This window comes from Gasterosteus aculeatus, chromosome 1 (genome assembly GCF_964276395.1).
Source record: "Gasterosteus aculeatus chromosome 1, fGasAcu3.hap1.1, whole genome shotgun sequence".
Taxonomy (NCBI): Eukaryota; Metazoa; Chordata; class Actinopteri; order Perciformes; family Gasterosteidae; genus Gasterosteus; species Gasterosteus aculeatus.
Window position 1 is genome coordinate 12790169 of NC_135688.1, and position 24001 is coordinate 12814169.

General features: G+C 41.1%; 1 protein-coding gene across 1 annotated transcript in view; it reads left to right on the forward strand.

Moving 5' to 3' along the window:
* Positions 1-23705, forward strand: part of rtn4rl1b (reticulon 4 receptor-like 1b) — a 112937-nt gene extending 89232 nt beyond the window's left edge. The window contains exons 2-3 of the mRNA XM_040181978.2: positions 20054-20505; positions 20935-23705. Coding sequence (XP_040037912.2) covers positions 20054-20505; positions 20935-21825 — 1343 coding nt within the window. The 3' untranslated portion in view covers positions 21826-23705. The remainder of the gene's footprint in view (positions 1-20053; positions 20506-20934) is intronic.
* The last annotated feature ends 296 nt before the right edge of the window (positions 23706-24001 follow it).

Sequence of the window (24001 nt, forward strand, 5' to 3'; positions counted from 1 at the left end):
GGAAAGGGAAACATGCAATTACTGGTAATTATAGAGAGGGATTCTTCCATCAATCAACCTCCAGTGTGCTGAGGAGGAAATTGAAGATCTCAACAGACAAAGATTTCTTGATTCAAGCAATGCCAGGGAAGTAAGAGTTGTATATGTTGTAGAGTTTTGATTTAAAACAAGGTCATTATTAAATATTAATCGTCAAGATGACAAATTATTTGATTGCTTGAAATGACAAAAAATGTCTCTCCCATGAAGCTGCTATTAAACTGGCACGAAGGCCCCTAATCCGCTTTAAAGTCCGGGAGTTGAGATGCATGTCATGCGGTGATTATGCTCCCGTGTTTCACATGCTCCTCTGTGAGCAGCGGGGGGGGTGAAATTCTCTGAACTGACTCAAATGTCAGATGGCGAGCTCTAAAATTGACTTGACTCATCAGAAAAAGGATCCGGCAGGATGACTCGCATGCCACTCACATTTGAGCCAGGTGATTTCACCCGAGCCTGAAAATCACAACACGTTGTATATGCAGCATCAGTAGGATGAAACTCATCATGAGCCCCCGTCATGAGTTCATGAGTTTATAACAGGCAACATGTACTGTAAGGAAGTAAGGTGGGTGTGTTTGTTGTTGTGCCAAAGGCCACGGATCCGTGTGGTGACTCCTGCGATGTGCCCTCAAACCTGTATTTCATGGTCTTGAAGTGAAAAACTCCCACACACTATTTGGCTGCATCCTGATCTCTTTTTAACATGTTGATCTGAATAGCCTTCATCAGGTTTACATATATGAATCATACATATTTCCTTGCTAAATCCCCAGCACTTTTAAAGGATTTTAGCAGATTTTTCGAAATATAATGAGTAATCCCTCTGACTGTCATGCTTCCATAATTCAAATAACAGGTCTGAGTTATTCCCTTTGGGCTGAATGCTCACAAAGCAGCAGTGAGTGCTGCGGCTTGAGTGATTTGACTTTTTTTTTGTCTGTTAAGCTGCATAATGACTCATATCTCGTTGAAGACTGCTATGATTGTATTCAAAACCTTTTTAGAAATGTTATAGTACCCTCTCATGCATATGCCATATTACCTGCTTTCACTGCCTGGCAGGTTGATTCTTTGTGCATCAGCCTCGGTCTCCTCTTGGCTGGTACTCGTTCCTCACAGAATGTTATACATTTATTGCTGATGAACAAGATTGGTTGAAAATTGTTACAGTTAATGAATCCAACTTTGACGTGCATGTTTTTCTGAGGATGAACCGACCACTTTAACATGTGAATGCAACACACAAAACTGGCAATACTTTAAAGTAGACTCTCTTTAGTATTACTAAATTACAGCGACTGACACCCGCTGAGGTAGTCAAGAAGGGGCGGTCGGGTAACACACTGGACCGTTGTTTGTGTCCCTTGCTAAACTAAAAGTAAAACGCATCATAGCCTTGGAACCATGATCAGGGGGTAATATTTGATGCACTAAGGTGATAATGTTTTGGGATATTTAAATTGTCCTACATACAAAATAATACAATTAGGGCAATGTGTTGCATTATAAGAAGGAAAAAAAGATTTACAACATCAATAAAAGTATTAAAAGGTTTGTATATAATAGAAATTTTGAAGCTGAACTGGAAGTATCATTTCCCAGAATGCTTAGCTGTAATGGAGTGTGACAGAGCTACTGACACTCTCAGTTCAGGCAGCCTAATTCATTAAAATACATACAAATACAATGGTTTGCTAAATATAATAAAAATGTGTATGCAGTATGGAAGCTGTCGCTTGTGCAGATTTCTCCCCATTAGATTCAACATTCAACTTCTGGCAAATTATCCCAGTTTTGTGACGGCCGTTACTGCAGCAGTGTCGCTTTAAGTGTTTTCAGGATGTGAGTGGCATCTGGGTGGAAACTAAATATGGGCTTTGTGTGCACTCAATTCTGACCACGTATTTTTGCTTAAAACAAATGAGCCCAGCTAAAAAAGAGCCGCTGTCCAGAGATAATGACAGCATGTCACATTTAAGGGCGAAATGTACGCAGATTCGTTTTTCTGCTCTGGAAATTGTTTCCACAGCAGAATGTCAGTGACTCACTCACAAATGGCCACAGGCCCTCCCTCAGTAGTCTTTTTTGGTGGTTACCACAAAAGATTATTATATCAATACCACCTGGTGAATCATAAAACATTACAGAGCGGAACTGATCAAATTGGATCAATGGAACTTGTATCAACACATATCAACTCATTGCACCGGATGGTACATTTAAGTAATTCATTGCCTCAGAGTCCTGCAGGACTCAAACTCTTTTCTAATGGCATCCCGCTTTATCAAGCGCATGGCTCATCTCGTGTTACTTTTATGTATCTGTGAGAATAGGCATAGGAGCTGTCACTGTTGGGTTTGTCCATGTACAGTATGTATTAGTTTTGGCCAGCGAAAGTAATGCCAACATTCTGCAACTGATAACAACACGGGATCGAATGAAAATTGACTTCTGGGGGGAAAAAACAAAATGTCAACTTAAATGGCATAGAGGTAACATTTTTAAATGTGATCAAAATCTTCCCCAATGTTCACTAGGGCATCGACCCCGGGAAGATTAGCAGCCGTTAAGGCGTCAGCTACTGGGGACCCAATATATAAACAAATAAACTAGGCGGACATAAGGCGTTGCTTTCCCACAATTCGGAAATAAATATAAAAAAAGAAACGTTACTTTATGGAGATGAGTTGGGATTGAATGGGAAGGCTGATGCAAATAACTCCTAATCTTACATAAGGTTAAAATATCAAGCATTCATTCAAGTTAACCAAGTGGCCTCCTTTCAGGGTTTTATGTCCGGCACTGAAATGAAATTCCTTCTATATTTAAAGTATACATCGCATTTTCTTGGAAAAGAGAACTATTTGAATGTGTTGTTTGTACTACAAATGTACTAACAAACCTGAGGTTCAACCAGCCACATCAATGATGCTGTCAGCACAAACACCGCGCACATACAGCACACTGACTGAGTCTGAGACGAGGCACACAGCCTGCAGGCGGAAATGACGTTGCAGAGTAAACATCAGCCACGAAGTGAGAGAGGCGGGACAGATGGGAGCTTAATTAGCGAATCAGTCATTCTCAGGTCGCAGCAGTACAAAACAGCAGTGGGAGCAAAATGAAGCATTTATAAGGGTAAATTAGATTATTTATTGGCTAACCCAGTTGGGGTGTTTCTTGGTGGTCCGAGGGTGTTTGTTACGTGAAAATGTGAGTCTTCAAATATTGGATCGTTTGAACATAGACTGATTAAGGTTTAAAAAAATAATGTATTAAAAGTATGCCACCCGAGTACCAATTGGGTGCATGCAAATGTGTCACAAAACAAATTTATACAAGGTTAATATGAAATAAATATTACCTTTTATCTCAACAGCATCATAATAACTGTACCATCAAACATGTACAACATGCTCTCTTACACACATTGTCACGGTGTCCTACACTATTTATCGCTTTCTTTTATACTTACAGAGCCATACACGTAATACTCGCTAATATTAACCCATATTGGTCATCTGTTTTTGTGTTTTAATATGAATCATTTTTGACACAGGGCCCAACCAAACAGAACATAAATATGCATCTATGTGCATCTTTAAAAATATGAATAATACCTCTGCTAAAATGAAAATGCTAAGCATAAGTCTTTGGATGTTGCCAAAGGTTGTTTTTTTACCAATACACAAACACACAAACTGTGTGTTCTGTCAAGTCTGTGATTTAAAATAGAAAAATGGTCCATAGCTAACTCCATTTCGCCTTTGGCAGGCGTCTGACCAGAGGTCCTGCTGCTTTCACAGCATTTAATATGAATCCGTTCATAAATCCCAAGAATAGCACAGGTCATGTCTGTTGAGCGTGTGGACTGTAAAGAGGGGAAATGCTGTAAACCACACACAGAGTTCCACCCTCCGTCCCTCAACACATTAGCGCCATTCTTCTCACTCCCACTCACAGCGCAGTCGGGGTTTTTTGTTCAATTTATGTTTCATCATTTCTAACTTGAGCCGTCCACCAATGGAAATCCTGGAGAACCAAAAGTCTGTGCCTGAAACAGAGATGCGTGGCAAAGAGGGGGAAGGATCCACAAACCCCTCCTGCACTTAACAGGAAATAATTATTCTTGATTGAGACGCATTTACTGCCAGATCGTTTTCACCGTCACCTTTTTTTCAAACTCTCCTGCTGTCGAAAGCACACTACATTATCTCTCTACAGATTTGCAGTGTCAGACACGTAGGCCGTCATTGGTGGAAGAACAGCCCTGAGGATAATAGCGCTGCAGCGGTGAATATAATGAAAGTAGTGCCATTTGTCCTACTCACTCACTCTCTCACTCACTCAATCTCCGTGCGTGGGAGCTCCGATCACAGAGTGGGTTTACCAAGTGAACACTACTTGCCGCGTTCGTTTGATACATGATGACGTGAAAAAATGATGCGTGTCTGATTTGTCGTTGACCTTTGCATTCGTGATGATTTCTTCTTCATGTGATAGGAATTGAGAAGGTCCACTGCTTGGACCGGATGATTGGCTATCAGGAGAAGGATGTATGTTGCTGCTTGTTTTGGGGCTTTTGTAGGTCGTGGCATTTACCATCCTCGAAAAAGTAAAAATATATATTATTTGGAATGCCGGTTCCAGAGCAATATGTGCCAAAATCTATAATGTTGTGTAGTGTAGTGTGTTTTAGCCCATTAAGCATGTTTCAATCGTACATCTGACCACTTTCTACAGCATGTAATGTTCCCTGTCAAACAACATTACCATCTCATTGTTATTCAGTTGTAAGCACAAACAGCTATGAACTATTTGTTGGTGTGTTCGGGAAAGATCTGGCTTCAGTTGCTGGAAAGCATCAAATTCACAAAATACGTTTATGGAAAGTCAAACCTGGGGGACAAACAAAAAAAACACGCAAAGATGGATTTTGCTGGAAGCTTCATGTAAAATTCTCATATTAAAAAGTTTGCTGCTAAAGTTCTCATTCTTTAGTTTTGGAGTAACACAGGAGTGCACCAACAAGAAAACGTTTATAAACCATGTTTTGATCACAGCTACATGATTTGTCTTCATTTTGCCGACTTTTTTATTTCTTTCTGTATGAAACACTACCTTTCGGAGTGATCACCGCCGGGCGAGTGTCAAGGTTCCCACCAAGCGGATCCTTCATCGCTTCATTTATATTCGCAGTGAAATAATTTAAATTAATACAGTGAGATATTAACAGCTTTAAGCATGCCTGGCGGGGGCCCGTCTCAAGGCCCAAAAATGTTTCTGTAAATTCCCAAAAAGTTTTATTTTTTAAAAACTGAACAATATTTTTGGTAAATCTAGATAATTACTTTCTTCCACAAACATGTATTAAAACTAAGTGACATATTAACAGCTTTTAGTTTGGCTCACAATCTCACAAGCATGACAGCTGGCCTCAAGGCACCCAGGCCCTTGTGGGGCAGTAGGTGCAGAAAGCACACGTCCCTTGTTATAGAAATTCTTGCTTGTTTTTGTTGCACTAACCTAACCGCCAACTTTCATCGTCGAAGGCTCCCCCTCGGCAGTGGCCAAATATAACGAGTAGGGACAACATCACTACAGGATTTCTACACTGTTACTGTACTGAAACCATTCAGGTACTGGAAGGCAAGAGAAAACCCAAAATATATCAGGCATTAAGGGAAAAAATGCCATATTGGAAATCATATCGTATATCCCCAAAGTGCTGTTAAAAGTACTGTCGACTAGTGTAAAACTCGCACTAAGTTCCACTTGCCGAATGGTTTATGATTGCATACTGGATTTCAATTTAACCCAACATCTTACACATGAACTAAAAGATACACACCGAAGATAGTAGCCGCGTAGTCCGAGTCTCATGGAGGTGCTTCAACACCACTCAAAAACCTTGAGACGTTGGAAGGAGCACATTCCTTTCAGCGGTATGTCACCTCATGTGTAGAGGGCAGACGTGATCAGAGGGATTCAGGCGTTCTGGGTAATCAGCCAACTTGGGCTGACTGTGTCAAGTGTCGGCTGTGTTCTGGCACCAGATGGGGTCTGGCACACTTACCTCACAGCTTCCAGATGTGCTTTGGTCAGTGAGGGACAAAAAAAAGGTTTAATGTTTGTTTTTTGTGTCTATGATTAATGGGATATTAATTTGCTTCAGACTTTTTCGTTATAACTAGAAGTTGTGCTATCTGAGTTCTTGCCATGGTTCAACTATAAGGGCTTGAAAACCTATTTTATTCATCAGCTATTTTGATTCCTTTTCATGAGCAACATTATTTCGGATTAAAGTGGGCTTTGGAATGGATTGTTTAATTGGAATTCAACAACACTTGAATAACTTAACTAACTTTGTTTGGTTGTACTGATAATTCTGACAACTAGATATATTCTTTTCTTAAACTGTAGGTCCATTGGTTTATGTTAAAGATATTATTCTTCTATAAGCTTTTCTTTACCAGTGGATCTGAAATAAGGTATTACGTTTTCAAGATGATCAATACAACGTACATTGCGCTTCATCATAGTTCCAACAAAGGATTGTTGCACTCCGTAGTGTGTTTTCAAGTATTGCAATAAGCAGAGGAACATAATAACTGCTCATTCAGTAACTGTTTCTTGACTCCTTCTTTTAAATTGCAAATGTGACATGCTGTGGTATGTGTTAGATTGTGGTGTGCTAGAAGTCAGTTAGCACATCACAGTAAAATAAAGCCTCCCTTTTAAGGTAATCTTAACCATAATCAACATGTAGCCCACCTTGAAATTACAATTGTTTGATGTTCCTGTTAGATTAGCACACCGTGGAATGTTTACGTTCCTCTACCTCCAATCATCACAACGATTATGTTAATGGAAGCTTCTCTGGATGAGATAACTACATACAGATCATTAGTCAGCCGCAACATCACTTTAGGCAAAACTTCTGTAGAGACAACAACATCCCCCCCCAAAACACACACACACACACACCTCTCTACACCTATACGCACCAACCCACACATCCCATTTCCTATGCAGCCAAATGCAGGCTTTTTTCTCTTGAAATATACTATGAAGAATCTTGGGAATCCCCTCAAGCGAAGTGAAAAGAAGCACACCCAGAATCGGCTCCCAGAACAACAAGCATTGGCTGTTCTGATATGTAGCTTTGTTTCAGCCCATATTAATAACTGTGAGAGGAGTTCATAACAGATTCATGACAGTCTTGCTTTATCTGTTCACCCTATTCAACATGTTTAGAGGGTATGTGGGCGTTCTCTCACTTCTTCTTTTTAATGGGATTTGGTCTTTATCTCTGTTTTTATTTTTTCACCAAACAACAGGGTGGGTGTTTGGGTCAACAAAAGACTGTTTTTAACTATTTTGTTTGACAAGGGAAGATCTGTTTGATTTTCTATAAACAGAAGACTGTGTTCTTATTACAATGAGCATGAGTTTCCCGAATCAGCCCCGTGTTGACAGACAATACTTAGATATTGTATGGTATTCTAGTATTATTGTATAAGATATTGTATTTCTTATGTTATTTTTTATTGATTAGATTCGTTAAAAATGTTATCCTTATCCTTAGAGGTGACAGATTATAAATCAAACCAGTCAATTTGAATGAATGACAGCTTTGTTTAACTGTATTTGGTTGTTTCATCGTGTTTGATCAAAACATTGTGTTGTTTGCGTTAATACTTTTGTCTTATTTCGAAGTAAATTTGATCCCTTTTAAAAGTGCTGTGTAAACATTGCTAATTAGATAATTGCATGAGTTGAACGAAATAATCACTTTGGCAAACTTGATGTGTTTGGGTTTGAGCTTTCGCCATTACCGCTTCCATGGTTGAGTGCGGCTCGGTCTAACACCTGAAGCAGCCCGACCACCGATAGAGCCAGCCTCGGGGTAGAGCAGAATAGGTGGGAGGGAGAGAGAGGGTGACATGGTAAGGTGGTAACATTTGTGTTGGTGAGGGCAGAGAGGTGTGAAGATAATGGCCCCAATGGGGAGATATGCAAGGCAGGGGTTCTTTATGCGGCTCGGTCAGTGTAGTGTGAAGAAGTCCTGCATTGCACACAGAAATCGAAAGAGTAATCTTCAACTTATTCAGTTTTTTACTTCTGGTGGCTTTGGCTATCACTCTCCTGCTTCTGCTTCTGTCTCTTTGTCTTTCATCTCTTTATAAATAAGTACTGCAAGCTTACAATCCGAGTGTAATTCCAAATGTGACAAAAAGAAAAGACAAAAAATTTGCTTTTGTGCACATTCAGTGTACGGTTACATTGCTATATGCAAAGACTACTAGTTGGATTCATCTGAATACATTTTGCTCCTAGGGCATATAAGATTATGTCTTATATATAATGCACAACTAATGTCAAATTATGTCTTAAAAATGCACAACATTACCAATTTGACTAAATATACATAAAAAAGGTTAACAAATTGCATAATTAAACAATTAATGTAATGCCAAATATGAAACAAATAATTCATGTCTTTACAGGAAAGCAAGGCACAGGTTAAACCTGCTATACAGATTAGATTTTCAGTTTTCGCTGAACCTCCAGTGTTTTCTTTCCCTCTATCCCGGTTTTATTTTACATCTTGACTACACTTGTACGATCCCAGTGTATCGCCCTGCATCCCTCTCACCTCCCTTTTTTATTGCAGCTCCCTCGACCATTGAGATAGCACACTCACAATTTCTTGCGTAAACAAACCCCTTGCTGGCTCTCTCTCTCTCTCTCTCTCTCTCTCTCTCTCTCTCTCTCTCTCTCTCTCTCTCTCTCTCTCTCTCTCTCTCTGTCCTTGACTCTACATCTCGTTATCCGTCTTCAAGGAGAGATGAGGGAGTGGCTGGAGGGGAATCATGTTTCATCATCCAGCCGTATTTACTGAGATGGAGTGCAACATCTTTTGCAGCTGCTTGTCTGTACATCTTTGTTGTTTTATAGCGCGATGCATTATTCAGGGGACAGATTATTTATTTTTTTGGTTGTTGTATGTCGAAAAAGTTGAAGGGACCGAGTCATTACATGCAACAAAAATTAGTCTCAGGCCGTCAGTGTGGACAGGAAAAAATAAATAAACCACTTATCCGTGGAACGTCTGCAGCAAGGCACTTGGCTTTTTAAGGAGAGAGGAGATGGGGAGCACTTTCTACCAAGTGGTAGTTGCATGCAGACAAGCATGCTGGGAGGGAGGAGGAAAGCACTCTCCAAGCTGAGTAGTTTGTGCGGTTCGACTTCAGAGGGCTCAGATTTTACAATTGAGAGGAGAAAAGGAAAATAGGAACTTAAAATGGCAGAGTTCTGACAGAAGAAGCAGCACTGACAACGCGACAAAAACTTCCTTGCACGTCTCGTGAAAGAAATCGACTAGTTTTGTCGTGATCCTCAAATTACCCTTTCCAGTGGAGAAACAGGCCTGAGTAAAAAAGCATTATTGGGATGTATGTTTTTAAGGTTTTTGTCAAAGGACACTTTGAAGGGAATCTTTGATTCGGTGTGCCTTCTTAGTGACTCACCAAATCCTATAAGCTTCTGTAGTATCTCTAACAGCCAGACCGGGGTTCCGTTAATCATACCCAAACAGTGATTCTTTCATCGTGCAAAACTGTCTGCTTTGTAGTTTTGGGAAACAACAACAGAATCAATTAAGCAACGAACAGGACACGGCATGAGGGAGGAGAGGAGTGAGTGATGGCAGAGACAGACGGGTTGTAAAAAGGAGCAGGTAATTTGAATGAGAAAGGGAGACACTGACTTAAGGAAGCTTATCATTAAAGAACTATATAACATTTAACAGAAGTAGTTTCACATCGGAGACTTGCCTCTTTCTCAGGAGTGAAGACGCAATAAACAGGCGCAGGAAAGAGTGCTGAATTGTAACTCGGAGACCTAATGAATGGAGAGAATAATGTGAATTAAAAACTGGAAAGTTCAGGATGGAATGCAATCAGGAGAAATAGAGATAGAATTGAACGCATAGTTGCTGCCCCTCCCCTTCTGAGAAAAAGATAATAACTATACAATAATTGCTGGACGTGTTTGTTAGGAGAGAGTGTTGGACGCCTTCAAAGTGGCTCAGGACCTTAATCAATTGACGTTACACAAGGATCAATGCTGAAGCTCTCAGGGTCAGAGAAAAAACTGCACTTAATGAAAAGGGATTACTCTCTTAAGATCAAGGTCTTCCACTCCCTTTCTTCCCTCTGCGCCTTTTCTTCTTCTCTTTCGTCTTCTGTTGTGTTTTCTACCCTCACACCCCCACTCTGTCAGACAAAAACACATGTTCAGCCTTCGTTCAGATTATGGCCTTGGACATAATTGATTTGTGGAAATGTAAGACTCTGCTTAAGTGAATATATATATATATATATATATATGTTTTTTTATATATATATATATATATATATATATATATATATATATATATATATATATATATATATACTTAAGAGAGTAAAACTATATATATATATAGTTTAAGTTTGAAATGTGACTCTGAAAGGTGTGTAGATGAGTCGTGTAAGAACGCCAACTTCTATATACTAATCCACAGCAATGGATTCTATTCAAGGCAGATGGCAAATGTTAAAATCTGTAGATTGATAGAAACTTATCATTCACGCCACACAGTCCACCTTGCATGTTGAAATCTGTGTTTGCCAATAGGTCTAATTTTCATGTGACATTTTTTCATAGCTCACCCCCCCCTCCCCCTGACCAAAGACGTGTAGCACATTTAACATCTGCTCGGTAATTTCATTGTCTGTAACAACCATGCATAGTGAATGGATCAATGGGAAAGTTGAGGATGGTGCCGGAGTGGTTTGAGAAGACAGAAGGTTTTGATGAAGTGTTGTGAATGTAAGTGTACTAGCATCCTCCTTCGATAAGGTTGCGTCTAGCGTTTGACGCGTAGCATTCCGCTGACCTCCTGGGTTGTATAATGGGATGGTGTACATTCATATGCCGCTGGATGCATATTACACTCATATGTTGGTGGTTTGTTATGTACTCCCTCCAGGTTTGGCTTTCACCTAGTTAGTCCTCGTTGTCTCTTGGTCATCCAACTGTCTCTGTGCCACAATGCTTTGCTCTTCCCTCACACACTTTCCTGCTTGAAACCATTAACCGATACTGTTAAATATGTCTGTATGTGTGTGTTTGTGTGCCTTTACGACCTTGGATCACTAAACCCTCACCTGCTATGAATAATTGATCTGCTGAATCTAGGCCATATGAGGTTTGAATGCGAGGAGGCAGCTGCTGCAGCAGGGAGGCGGCTTACAGTTTGTTTTAAGGGTAAATATGTAAGGTACCAGGAGATGGAGACTGGTGAACTGGAAAATGCCGTCTTTCAGTGCAGGTACTGGTTTTTAGTGACCTGATGGTTCCCAGGCAGATCTGGGTAGCTTCTGAATCATTCATCTGCAAAAGCTTTTAGTTGCATGTACTTGAGCCATAATGTGTTCACTCCAGGGTTAGCGCATGTCTACACATGTAAACAAAATGCATTTTTAATCGGCTGTTTCAAGTAGCCTTTTGACTCACAACAATGTCTGATATAAAAAGGACGTGGTGGTGGATTGGAGAACGTTGACATTGGGAAAACACGTCTCACGGTCAGCAAAAACATCTCAGTCGAGTAACTAGCTACAGGAAGAAGAAACTCATGATAACCTTATCAAGAGATGTCTGACCATCTTACCTTGCACTGGATTAGAAGTTATGTTGTATCTTCTCATGTGAATATCATAATGTCATAATGATTACTGGTAGGTAATGTAGTTTATATATATATATATATATATATATATATATATATGTATATAAACACACACATAATCAAGTTGTTGTCTTTTAATAGCTTTGCATAGTTACACTGACATTCTGTGCCTGTTCTTCCTTTTTGTTTGGTTCACCAGAGCTTTGTGTACATTATATAGCCCAAAGCCCAAATGCCCTGCTAGACCAAATCGTGAAAAATCGGAAAAGTCAAAAAAGTATTTCCTGTATTTTAAATTGTAATATTATTGTTACATTTTCATGCACCAGTATTTTGTATTTAATTTTAATAAATTTATTTGAGGGGTATTTTGTATCAAAATACAGTTTGATGTATTTTTGCCCATCTCTGAGCAACACAATAACAATTCAGAAGCTGAAAACAAATTACATGCTGTACTTGTCTGGTAAATTATGTGAAATTTAGCAGGCCAATCTCACTTGGCTGATTGGGTTTGAGCTGAAATGAAGGGCACTAAGAAAAAGGTGTAGAGCAGATTGAGACAAATCAGCTTGCTATTGGACTGATTGCAATTTAACATGTAATAGTTTATAATGTCTTTTTATTTTGTCACTGTATGAGTTTCAAAAGGAGAAATAACTCTCTGTAACGTTTGACTGCAGGCCTGCTTTGGCCCTTCTGCTCTGCTTTTACAGACTACATAGGGAAATTGCACTTTTCTGTTTGAACCATTCCACAGAAACGCACAGATTGAGTCAAGAGCAACTACTCCGGAGCTGATAATGATCTAATGCTCAGATTGTTCATACGGTAACTTGAAGGTTCTTTGGTTCATGGAGTAACTACAGTCCCTCCTGCTGTGGATACAACACCACAACACCACAACTCCTCTTTGAAACAACCTCCCTGCTATATTTCCCCCTGCCTTCACTCAGTTATCTATTAAGTTATTACAACTAAACTTATTTTTGTGCTGATAATTCTTGGTCATTTGCTGCTTTTCTCTTTATCTGCCACAGTATCACGTCAACTCCGCTGTCACTCTGATAGATCCACTCAATGATTGGACTGACAGCTTGCACATGATTGAACATGGCTCAGCGAATGGACAAGCCAGGCGTCTTGGCAATCGTCCATCACGCTACTGAGAACTATAAACTCTGCTCCAAACTCTGCAAAACAGAGAGTGTGCAGTTGGAGTGTGTGATTATTGTCCTTTGTGAAAGTCTTTCTGGCAAATTCATAGTTTCCATCGAGGATGCGTCTTGCTGTGTGATCGAGCCAGCTGTTTTGCCGGTTTGACGTGGACAACAAAAGGGACGCTGGGTGGGCAAGGGGATCTGCCGTTACCCACATTTAGAGGAATACAAAAAAAGCCAACCGTATGATGTGATAATGTGACAGATCTACCACGCAATTTAGTCATTTTGTCATCTCGTGTGTTGAGAAAAGGAGTGTAAAGATTTTTCTATGTCTGAAGAGCTTCTACATTAGGTCGTGCACCTTCCCCCCATGAGGGATACATATGAGCACCTCCACTGACGGGGATTGCATTATAAATGCTCTCCGTCACCTGCTCAGCAGAATATGGATACAATTATGATGATTAATAGGTTTGGTGGAACCATTGAATAGGTTTAGCCACCACACTGAGTGCAATATATTTGAATCATTTGGCTTTGTGTTGAATGATGAAATCATGATGAATGGATGTAGTTGGTGGCTGATGCTGCCCCAAACAGCGGTGGTTTGGCTAGTGTGTCAGTGTTTGTTTGTGCCTGGGTACTCTATGTAAGTGCTTTCTCTGTGTTTGCACACAAGCGCTATGGCATATATCAATGTACCAGAATGCTGGGAAGGGGTGTGTAGAGTGTTTTAGAGTATGAGAGTATTAGATCAGCAAGTAAAGATGCAACTATACATGTAAGCAAATGGTATTAGCATCCTCAAAGTATGTAAAAGTAAAATATAAGTATATAACTTCAGGCCCTCTGGGTTTTGATCCTGGGAAATGCTGCTGTTACTCATATTGTCTGTCTTTTTAATGTTTCACTTCCTTTCAGTTTGTTAATAGCACCTTATCAGATGAGATCCTCATCTGTTTTGTTTGGATGAAAGAGACCTCATTACAGTTTCCTGCATAAGATTTGTGTTTCTTTTCTAGCAGCATTTTTTCCATTGTTTTACTCTCTCACTTTAACCATTCCCCATTGTGAATCCAAAGACATTAATGGACTGATTTTCCTTATTGACTAGTCACTGCTTGTAAGCACAATATTAAACGGCCATAAAACTGCACATAGCAGAAGTAAATCACAATAATATTTGGGCGCATGGTGGCTCTTTAACCAACACATAACACACCATGGCACTCAGCACGTCAACATGCAACGTGACTGGGCTCCAGTCCTCACCTGCTCTCTGTACTTCCACCGTCCTTCTGCTTCCACAGGGATGCAAATCAACAGCATAGAGAAAGTTCAGTCCTCTGAAGTGGAGCCAACTCGACTAAATGGTCAAATCACAATACAATTGCGCGAGGCGATGACGCCGTTGAAGATTGTTGACAGTTTACGGTATCAAGGCTCACACTGCGCCAACACAAATGGCCCAAATGAGCTTGATTCTGATCAGTGGTGCGAGCCCTGCTAGTCTGAAGAACAGCCTGTGCATTATGATTTTGGACCTCTGAGCACTTCTTTATTATTGTGAATTCCCAAAATATAAAAAAAGCATTATTTATGAAGTCGGTGACAAGGTGAAATGAGGTGAAAACTAATTAATCTCTCTCAATCACAAATCGCCCCCCCCCACCCTCCCCGCCTCCCTCACACACACACACACACACACACACACACACACACACACACACAAACCAGTTTGACCATATACCCGTAATAAGTTTGATGCGTATAACCTTAATATTTAGTCAATTCATAGCATATACTAATTGCATGTCGACTCTAATTTCTGCGCAGTGTGCTAGCATGAGATAAGAAGGAGGGGGGGTGGGGGGGTGTTGATGCTGATCCAAAACAAACACACACACATGCTCTTATAAGCAGACGCTCACTTTGCTCTGCACCAGATGAATTGTGCTATAATGTCCTATATTTCTAAAATATTTCTCTCCTGCCGCATTTCTCAGAGAGCTCTGCATGGTCCTTGTTCTCTCCCATTTCCCTTTCATTCACTAGAAGAATAGTCAGGCAACCTTATGAGGCAATGTTGCCTGCAGCGCTGCCAGCGAATGGCAAATGAGACTAAATCTATAAGGTTCCGCAGTAGGATGTGGGGGAAAAAAGACAAATATTCCGGGGCGGAAGTGTTGCTGGTCACAGCTGTTGGCAGCGTTGTTCATGAGCGTTGTGTTCAGTCAGAAAATGTCTTTCTTGTATTTGTGCTGAACGAAAATGTTCTGCGGTTATTGTTGTTTTGTGATGATTTAAGAAGACATATTTGCAATTATGCTTTTGTTCCAACAATGTTAATTGAGATGAATAGGCAATTATTGACCCATACTAATGTCAGATACCGAGGTTGAATCCAAGGCTTTATTCAGATTGCTGTGGAATCGAGGCGTGTACGAACTGATGAAAATCCCAAATGATTTGATGTCAAATCATATATTTATCTAGCTCCTGATTGTAGCTAATATTGTCTGATGTTGCCCAAGTCATGAAACCTTGTCTTATAATGTTGAGTTTATAATATACTGTTTTAAAATCATTACATGAGCAGAGTATTTGCTGTTAAAGAAGTTATTTTTTTTACCATATCATCAAATATTGACGCCTGACCCCTTTCGTGACTTGACTGTTGATAGAATAAAGGACAAGCTTAAGTAACTAAGTAGAACCAAAGGACAACTTACACTCATTAGAGACTCTTATACAACCTCCAATTCATGAGTAAAGTCATGCAAAATGACCATTGTTGAAAATTCATTCTATTTCCAGCCAGACCTTTAATAGGGACATATCCTAGTTGAGTCCCATGCAGATATTTTGGCATAAAAAGATATACAGTAGATGGCAGCAGTGTTATACACTAATATGAATATTCACCATATTACGGTGAGTCGGTTCAATCAATAATCAAATATGTTGCTTCACCATTTATAACTACTGGGTGCCTGAATATGACTCTGAACACCTTTTGAGTGTCGAGACATTATTTAGAAACCGCCACCAGCAGGAGAGGAAACACCGGGGTGCTTATCAGGGTCTTTGGAGGGACACGGAAAATTCAGTTTGTCCAGTATAATTATGGGTAGAGTGACGCAGCTCCACAGACGTACTATTTCCCTTCCATTAGCAGAGATGTTTTATTCATGAGGGCAAGTCTAGTGTGAACTATAATTCACTGATATTTTACGCAGTCACTCTGTCTGGGCCCCTGAGCCATTGTGTTTCATCTATCTTCATCTATTCTTTCTGCACACCCAAACAAAAATGAGAATTTGGTGATGATGGGGGTCAAGGTTTCAAATGTGCACCTGATCTGTAACATTGGCTGTTGCAAAGTTTTCTTTCTGATCTAGTTCAATCGAATTGGCCTTCTTTTTGCAACTGGATGCGTTGCCCCTGCTGGTCATTTGTAGTACTGCATGTATAAGGAACATCGGCATTGAAAACGGGACGCAGGACGCGGCGCTGTGTGCTGGGAGGAAAGCTGTATGGGGAGAGAGTTGGAAGTGAAAGGCTTGTGACGCGAGTGTTAATGCAACTGATGAGATAGCTGTTCCTTTTCCTTTCCAAAAGCACATTGTAATTATCATATTCTCTTTCAGAGCCTCTCCTTTATCCTGCCAAATTCCAATAGACACTATTGGCATATATATGCTCTGTTCTGTCCAAAGCTATTTATATAATACAATCTGAGCTGCATGGCTCATTGTGTGAGCACATAATGCATTTATGACAGATATTCATTCCCAACATTTTCCTTTAGCATTCCCGCACAAGGCTTGTTTTTGCTTCTGTGCTGACAGCCAGTCTCTGTAAACAAGCGTCATTCCGGCTTTTATGCTCGTCACATTGACATGATCTGCTTAATTTATTTCCAAACGTGACGCATGCTGTACTGTTAATGCTAATGTGTCTTAGTGGGTCCACAGACAGCTTTTTTTGCCTATACAGTATATGAACTAATGGAGGTGTGTGAATGCATGTGTGATTTAGATTTAAATTAGTGTTTGGAGGTGCAAATATATGGTGTGCTGAGATCAGTGAGCTGGCAGATGGAAGTCTCCAGTGAGAGTGCATGTTGTGCTATCTTCAAATGAGAGCACACATGGCCTCAGTGTGGATGAACAAAAGGAAATTCCCTCAACGTCAATCTACATGCAGAAGAGAGTGGAAGACGTGCTTTCAGCATCTGGAGAGCATCGTCATCAGAAGTTCCTGCTGGCTAAAGCCACATTAAAAGTTTAGTGAAAATATCTTGTTCTTGATGGAAGGAATGGATGTAGATACAACTCTGTTCATCGGCCATGTTTTAATGTTTTTCAGTGCAAAATTACGTATTTGGCAAAGGAGTAAAAAACTCCATTTTAGAGGAAAAGATTGAGCAGTGTAAAGAATCTAGTGCTTTGTCCTGACAAGCTGAGGAGAGCGAGAGAGGAGAGGAGGCGCATCCTTGTGTCCAACCTGATTAGCAGATTGCTTATTCAAATTGTCTCACTATTAAGGCAGCATCCTCTCCCTTTCCCTGTATCACACATATACCAGTCCGTCATCCAACTGCTCAGATCATTTTTCCGTCAGAGGTCAGCTGCCTGATTGTATTGACATGCATGAAGTAAACTGTTAATGGAAATAGCTTAAGACTTCATAAGATTTTTACTGAGAGTGAGAAAATCTGTTTAATGAATGATGGAAACACTGTGTTGAATTCCAGCGATTGTAGGTGATCAAAACAAGTATTATATCATCTCGGAATAAATATCAAAGAAAAAGATGGATTAAATGCGTTGCGTCAAAATTATTCTTTTGTGTGGGTCAATATCCTAATAATATGTGAAATACAATAACAAATACCTGCATCTCAAGTGTCTGGTGGCTGCAGCTTAATGCAAATGTTCCTCAAACAGCATAAAGAAAGATTGGCTCTGACTTATTTGTCTGACACATAGAGCGTACCATTATTTCCCAAGAGTAATGAAAAACACTTTCACCTATTTATTCAGTCAGTAGGTGCCACGCTTAATACATCTTTATGGAAATGGTGAGTAGAGAGAAACACTGGGATAACAAGCACCTGGAGTGACCAAAAAAAGTGAAATATGGGTGAGAGAAATCATGAAACAAGCATTGAAAAAGTGAAGGATCCATTTATTTATGCAGGGCGTTACGTTAAAACAAGGAGTCAAAAATAAAGCTGAGGCCTAGTGTAGCGCTGTCATGGCATGTAATGATCTCCAACACAAAATATCCAGACAGTACACATGAACGCACACTTAGACTTAACCTTTCGCCCGCGTTCAGCCGTGAACAATCCCTCCGTTCTGTGGGCGCGTGTTTAGGTGAATGCATGCATATCCGTTGTTGCCCAGTGGCGAGGCTTAACAAATAGGATTAGATCCGTGCCCAAGAGAGCACACTCCTGTTCAGGTGACACGCAGCTCCAAGCTCCAGCTCTACGACGAGACACAGAGAATTACTGTTAAAGGTCAGTGGAGTCAGACGCTGAATGTCACAGCTTAGCCACAGTTTGGCGAGAAAATACATTAGATAAATACGCCCGTCTCTTGGTGAAGAGTTATTCCTCAGCTCCCAAATTTGCCAGCATAAAAGACCCAGAATTACAAGGAGAGTTAAAAGGCAGAAGAGGCATATCGATGAGAGGCAGTGAATCAGCCCGCTGTTGTGCTGTGAATAATAAATTGGGTAGAAGATGGCCAGAGGTTGTCAGATGGGACTTTAATGATGGGCTGTGAGTTATGCTCATTTTAGATGAGACTGTGGATAAGTCACATCTCCAGTCTCAAGGATCAACGGAATCACGTCACCGAGCAGAAAATGTCTCTGAGTAGCTTGCTGCGAGTTTAAACAGGCATTCCACAACCCATTTAACAACACAAGAAGACTGATCACAGCCTCCGCTTAATGCAAAGTGGGGCCACTAGAATCAGGGCAGGGATTGGACGAGCACATCTTCCTGGTGGCAGAACATTGAGAAGGGTGATTGTGAAATAGCTACATCGGGGTGAAATAGTGCGACTGAGATCCAATCATCGTCACGGAGACATCTTGTGATTCATCAGTTGTTCTTGTTTGCTCGCTTCAATAGACTCATTGTGCAGGCCAACATGCACTATTGCACTATTCATGAAGTCCACCATGACAGAGAGGGTCCGGCTGAAATATATAGACCTAGTTTGTTTTTTTGACTGCATTATTTTTGAAAGACTTGCTGAAGATATCAAAAATGCTTAATGATCCCCTTGTGCTACTGGGCACATGTTTGCATGCTAACATGCTAAACTCGCTCTCCATTGCAAACTAAGTCTACCCACGGGTATGAATAAAAGTCACCTGAACCTCAACCTGAGACTGTAGACGCTGTACACAGTAAACATGAATTCTGATAAACATCAGCATGTTAGGATTGCCTCTGTGAGCCTGTTTAGCATACTGATGTCAGCAATTGGGGCAAGCGCCGCCTCACAGGTCCACTATAGCAACCCAGTCTCACAGCAAAACGTGTAATAGCTACGTTGTGGAACGTGGTATTCTCACTCTTTCTCCCCAAAATTGTGACAATATTACGTTTTATTTTGGCCTATTCATTTACATTGCCTTGAAACTACGTCACTAGAAACTAATAAACGGAAGGTCTTCTACATTCTCTGATCGAAGATTATGAAGATATAAAGCATACTTCTCGCTAGAAATGTCATCGAAATGCATACAAATGCTGATGCTTTCTTAAAATATTGTGTTTTGTGTTAGACCGACAGTCCTATAGAGGGCTGTCAACTCTCAGTGTTCAATTGTGTATCAATACATCTACATACATATACTCTTCAAGTTTTGATCTAGAGAAGGAGGCGTTCAAAATTCTAGCTAACTTAAAAATGTAAAATGCTCTCACCATACACTGAATCCCTCTTTCTAAATCTTTCCCTTTCTCTCCTTCATCTGTGTATGTGTGTGTGTGTGTGTGTGTGTGTGTGTGTGTGTGTGTGTGTGTGTGTGTGTGTGTTGTGTGTGTGTGTGTGCGTGCGTGCGTGTGTGCTCTCTCTAGGCTGTGGGCTGGAGTTCCTGCTGGTTCTCTGTGGGCTCGAGTTTTCCTGGTCCTGCCCCCGTCACTGCATCTGCTACATGGCACCCAGCACCGTCTCCTGCCAATCCCATAACTTCCTGACGGTCCCTGAAGGCATCCATCCCGACAATGAGCGCATCTTCCTACAGAACAATAAGATCCATCGCTTACTCCGTGGACACTTCAGCTCCAATACGGTCACTCTCTGGATCTACTCCAATAACATCACTTATATTGAGCCGTCCACCTTCCACGGTTTTACGCTTCTTGAGGAGCTCGACCTCGGAGACAACCGCCACCTGCGCTCCTTGGCAGAAGATACTTTCCACGGGCTGAATCGGCTCAATGCCCTTCACTTGTACCGTTGCGGGCTCAGTTCACTCCCGAACAACATCTTCCAAGGCCTCAGAAACCTGCAGTATCTCTACTTGCAGGTACTGTTTATACAATCACAAATCTATTAGGGCTGTCACTCTTTGAACAAACACAACCTGTGTAGACAAATTCTAAACTATGCTGCAAAATGAATGTGTTGTTGATTTTTCGCTGTGCCTCTCCTGCCTTACTTGAGCGACAAGCTGTCAGTTGTGTTTTACATCAGCAAACAAACCTCACTTTTATTCAAAATTTCTTCCATCTGTAGTGTCCAAATTATTTTTGTTTGTCACTTGGCGTCATGATTATCCATTCGGCACTGCTACTTATTTTTCTCCTTTTTGGGAAAGTAGCCACGGTAGTCTATGGAATAGGTCAGAGGGATTCACGTAGACACAAGATCATGTGACAGCAATTCAGCACAATATTATTGAAATGTAAACGTTGCACAATATGCAGACTAATGATTGCTCTCTGTGCCTCCTCAGGATAATCATCTGAAGTTCCTTCAGGATGACACGTTCATGGACCTCCACAACCTGAGCCACCTGTTCCTGCATGGCAACCGTCTGTGGAGCCTCAACCAGAACACCTTTAGAGGTCTTCGAGCATTGGACCGACTGCTTCTGCACCAAAACCAGATTGAGTGGGTTGACCGCCTGGCCTTCCACGACCTGAAACATCTCACCACCCTCTACCTGTTCAATAACACCCTTGTACAGCTCTCTGGACAGTGCCTGGACACACTGCCCGCATTGGAATACCTACGCCTCAACGACAACCCCTGGTCATGTGACTGCAAGGCCCTGTCACTATGGGAGTGGTTGAAGCGCTTTCGAGGCTCCACGTCTTCGGTCGGATGCCAGGCACCGGCTGAAGTTTTGGGGAAGGACCTGAAGGATCTGCGCAAGGAAGACTTCCCCAACTGTTCACCCACCTTACCCAATTCTGAGTCCAGAGCCCAGACTAACAATTTATCTGGCACAGTGAATCCGTCCGCGAATCGTGGTGTGGTGGTTGGTTCTGGAGGGCAGACCCACATCGTGCACCCCTCAAGGCCTGGCCGCTCTCGGAACTGCACAAAGCCTCGTGTCAGGGGCAAGGGGAAGGGGGACAATGAGGTTCACCACTCAAAGGAGGTCATCGTAGACAAGGATGATTCCTCCCCCGATTTCACAGACGGGGGGAAACATGACCACACATCCCCGGACGGTACCGTCACACGGAGGAAGCACAAGTGCACTCCCAGGACCACTGTTCGCCCCCCTAGTGGGGTTCAGCAGGCCAACAACACGGCAACCTTTTCCCAGTCATTACTACATGTCTGTGCCCTCCTCACGGCCTTGATAACGACAAATATTGACTTCATTCTCCGTTGACCCTCAAAGGGTTTGGAAAATGAGAGAAAGATAAAAAAACAGCCCTCAGACCCTCTCTTGCTCCTGCACTACCAGGCCTGTGTGTCTTTTATGTATGTGTGCGTGAGTGTGATTATTTGTGTAAATGTAGTGTAGGGAGCTTTAGACTGAAACAGGCATCTCGAAAGCATCAAACATCTACAGCACAAAGACTCACTGCACAAAAATCGAGAGGACTGTGAGAAGGAGAGTATGACAAAAGATTAATGCAGACCAAGCTTGCACTGCCATTGATGCCGGTATGATTTCATCCGCATATGTCCTGGTACTTTGTGTATTTTCAACTAGATTTTCCCTCAACTGGAGCTCATACAACCAAGATCTGGTAAAAATAGACAAAAGACAGAAGAGATGACAGAGCAAAGGAGCTGAAGTTGTTAGCACTGAGAAAAATAAGCTAGGCGTTGGAGTGCTCCATCCAGCTTTAAATTTACGTTCACAGTTTGTAAATTCTTACCAAGCACAAAGTCAATGACCCTGTCAGCCCCCATGCGTCTGCCCCTTTTTTCTTTCATTCTGTCTGCCAAATGTATTTTGTCCAGACAATTGGGTGTATTAAGTGTTTCTCGTGAACAAAGAGGTAAACTGTAAGCTTGGCAATAAATAGTCATTCAGTTTCATACAACGGAATGTGCCATTGACACAGCGAAACGGAAATCTATTGCCACCGATGTTCAAAGGCTGTAAACAGAGCAACCATTAGCTCACACGCTGTGCGGAGCCGTAACAAATTGTTACAACAAATATCTGCACAATGCCGACCTTTCTAACAGGATTTCTCATTGCTAATACTTTTCTACATATAGCTCTGAGTTCCATCCTCACACACGCCACTTCTCTCCCTCTGTGTGCAACTGAATATTCGGCAGTCAACTGTTTAAAGATGACGAGGACTCGAGGCACGCTTTTTTCATTTGCTTGGAAAAACTATGTGTGTTTGTCCCTTGGAGATCAAGCTGTGAATATCGACGAATTCTGTCTATATCTTGTCGTTCATTTGATTTTTATCAGACACAAAGTGGACCTAGAGAGAGAGATCCTGCTGCGGGGCCAACAGGAGCCTTAGAGGTGGAGGGTCAAAGAGGTGATTTCTCAGTTTCCCGGTGAGGTTGTGCTGAACTGATCCCCCCCCCCCCCCGAGTGAGCGCAAACCTCCCTCATTGAGAACGTGAGGGACACAATCACTCAACTTCAAAGAAACAAAAGACTCGAAAAAAGAGTGCGTGTGAAATCAATGACTCAATAAAGCATTCAAAAAACATTTTGAAAGGAGCATGGTATAACGAGGCTCGTACAGAAGAAATTATGCCACTTAATTAACTGATTGTCAATGGATGCGGGAATCCAAGGCAATCGGGTTCGTAGTACAATGCAGAATGACATGTGGAGGATTGCGGGACGTCTTGCTGTACTTCTGGAGCTTTTGTGCCTCCCTTAAATCTACCGAGAAGATGGTGTTTGTATCAATGTGAACTATACCAGTAACAATGGAGACAAGAGGACTTCTTGCAGTGCTGATATTAATCATTTACTGTATTACTATGAGAAAAACAGTATCAGTGACATTGATGATGATAACAGGGTTTTCAGCTCCTCCTTTTAGGAGGTGTCTTACGTTTGTTGATTCGTTTATTACTGTGATTTGTTTATTTACATATTTTTCATGTTATATTTTTAGAGCCTTTTATTTGTTAATGCACAATTTCTCACTTCCCTATTTCTTGTTCTTGTTATATGCCTATTCATCTTCTTTCATTGCCATAATTCAAACGTTCAGTAAGTTATCATCAGAAAACTGCAAAATGTTTATAAAGATATTAAAATCTATATCTTCTTATGTCCACCGTTGCAGTGTGAGTTTGTTTATTGGTGTATTTAAAGTTGTGGGGCTTATCTAGAGAAAGTTAACGCCATGGTCTCGACCCTATCGTTGCTTTTCTTTTCCTTTCATTCATTTACAGAAGAAATTGATGAAGCCATTGATGTTGCCCTCCTATCTATGCTCTATTTTTGGATTTGGTGCGTATGTATGTACAATATACAATGTAATAATATTAGAAAAATGTTGGCTAAAAATGGAATAAAAAAGTCAACATACTGAAGTTCCTTAACAACAGGAAAAAAAGTAAATTCTAAG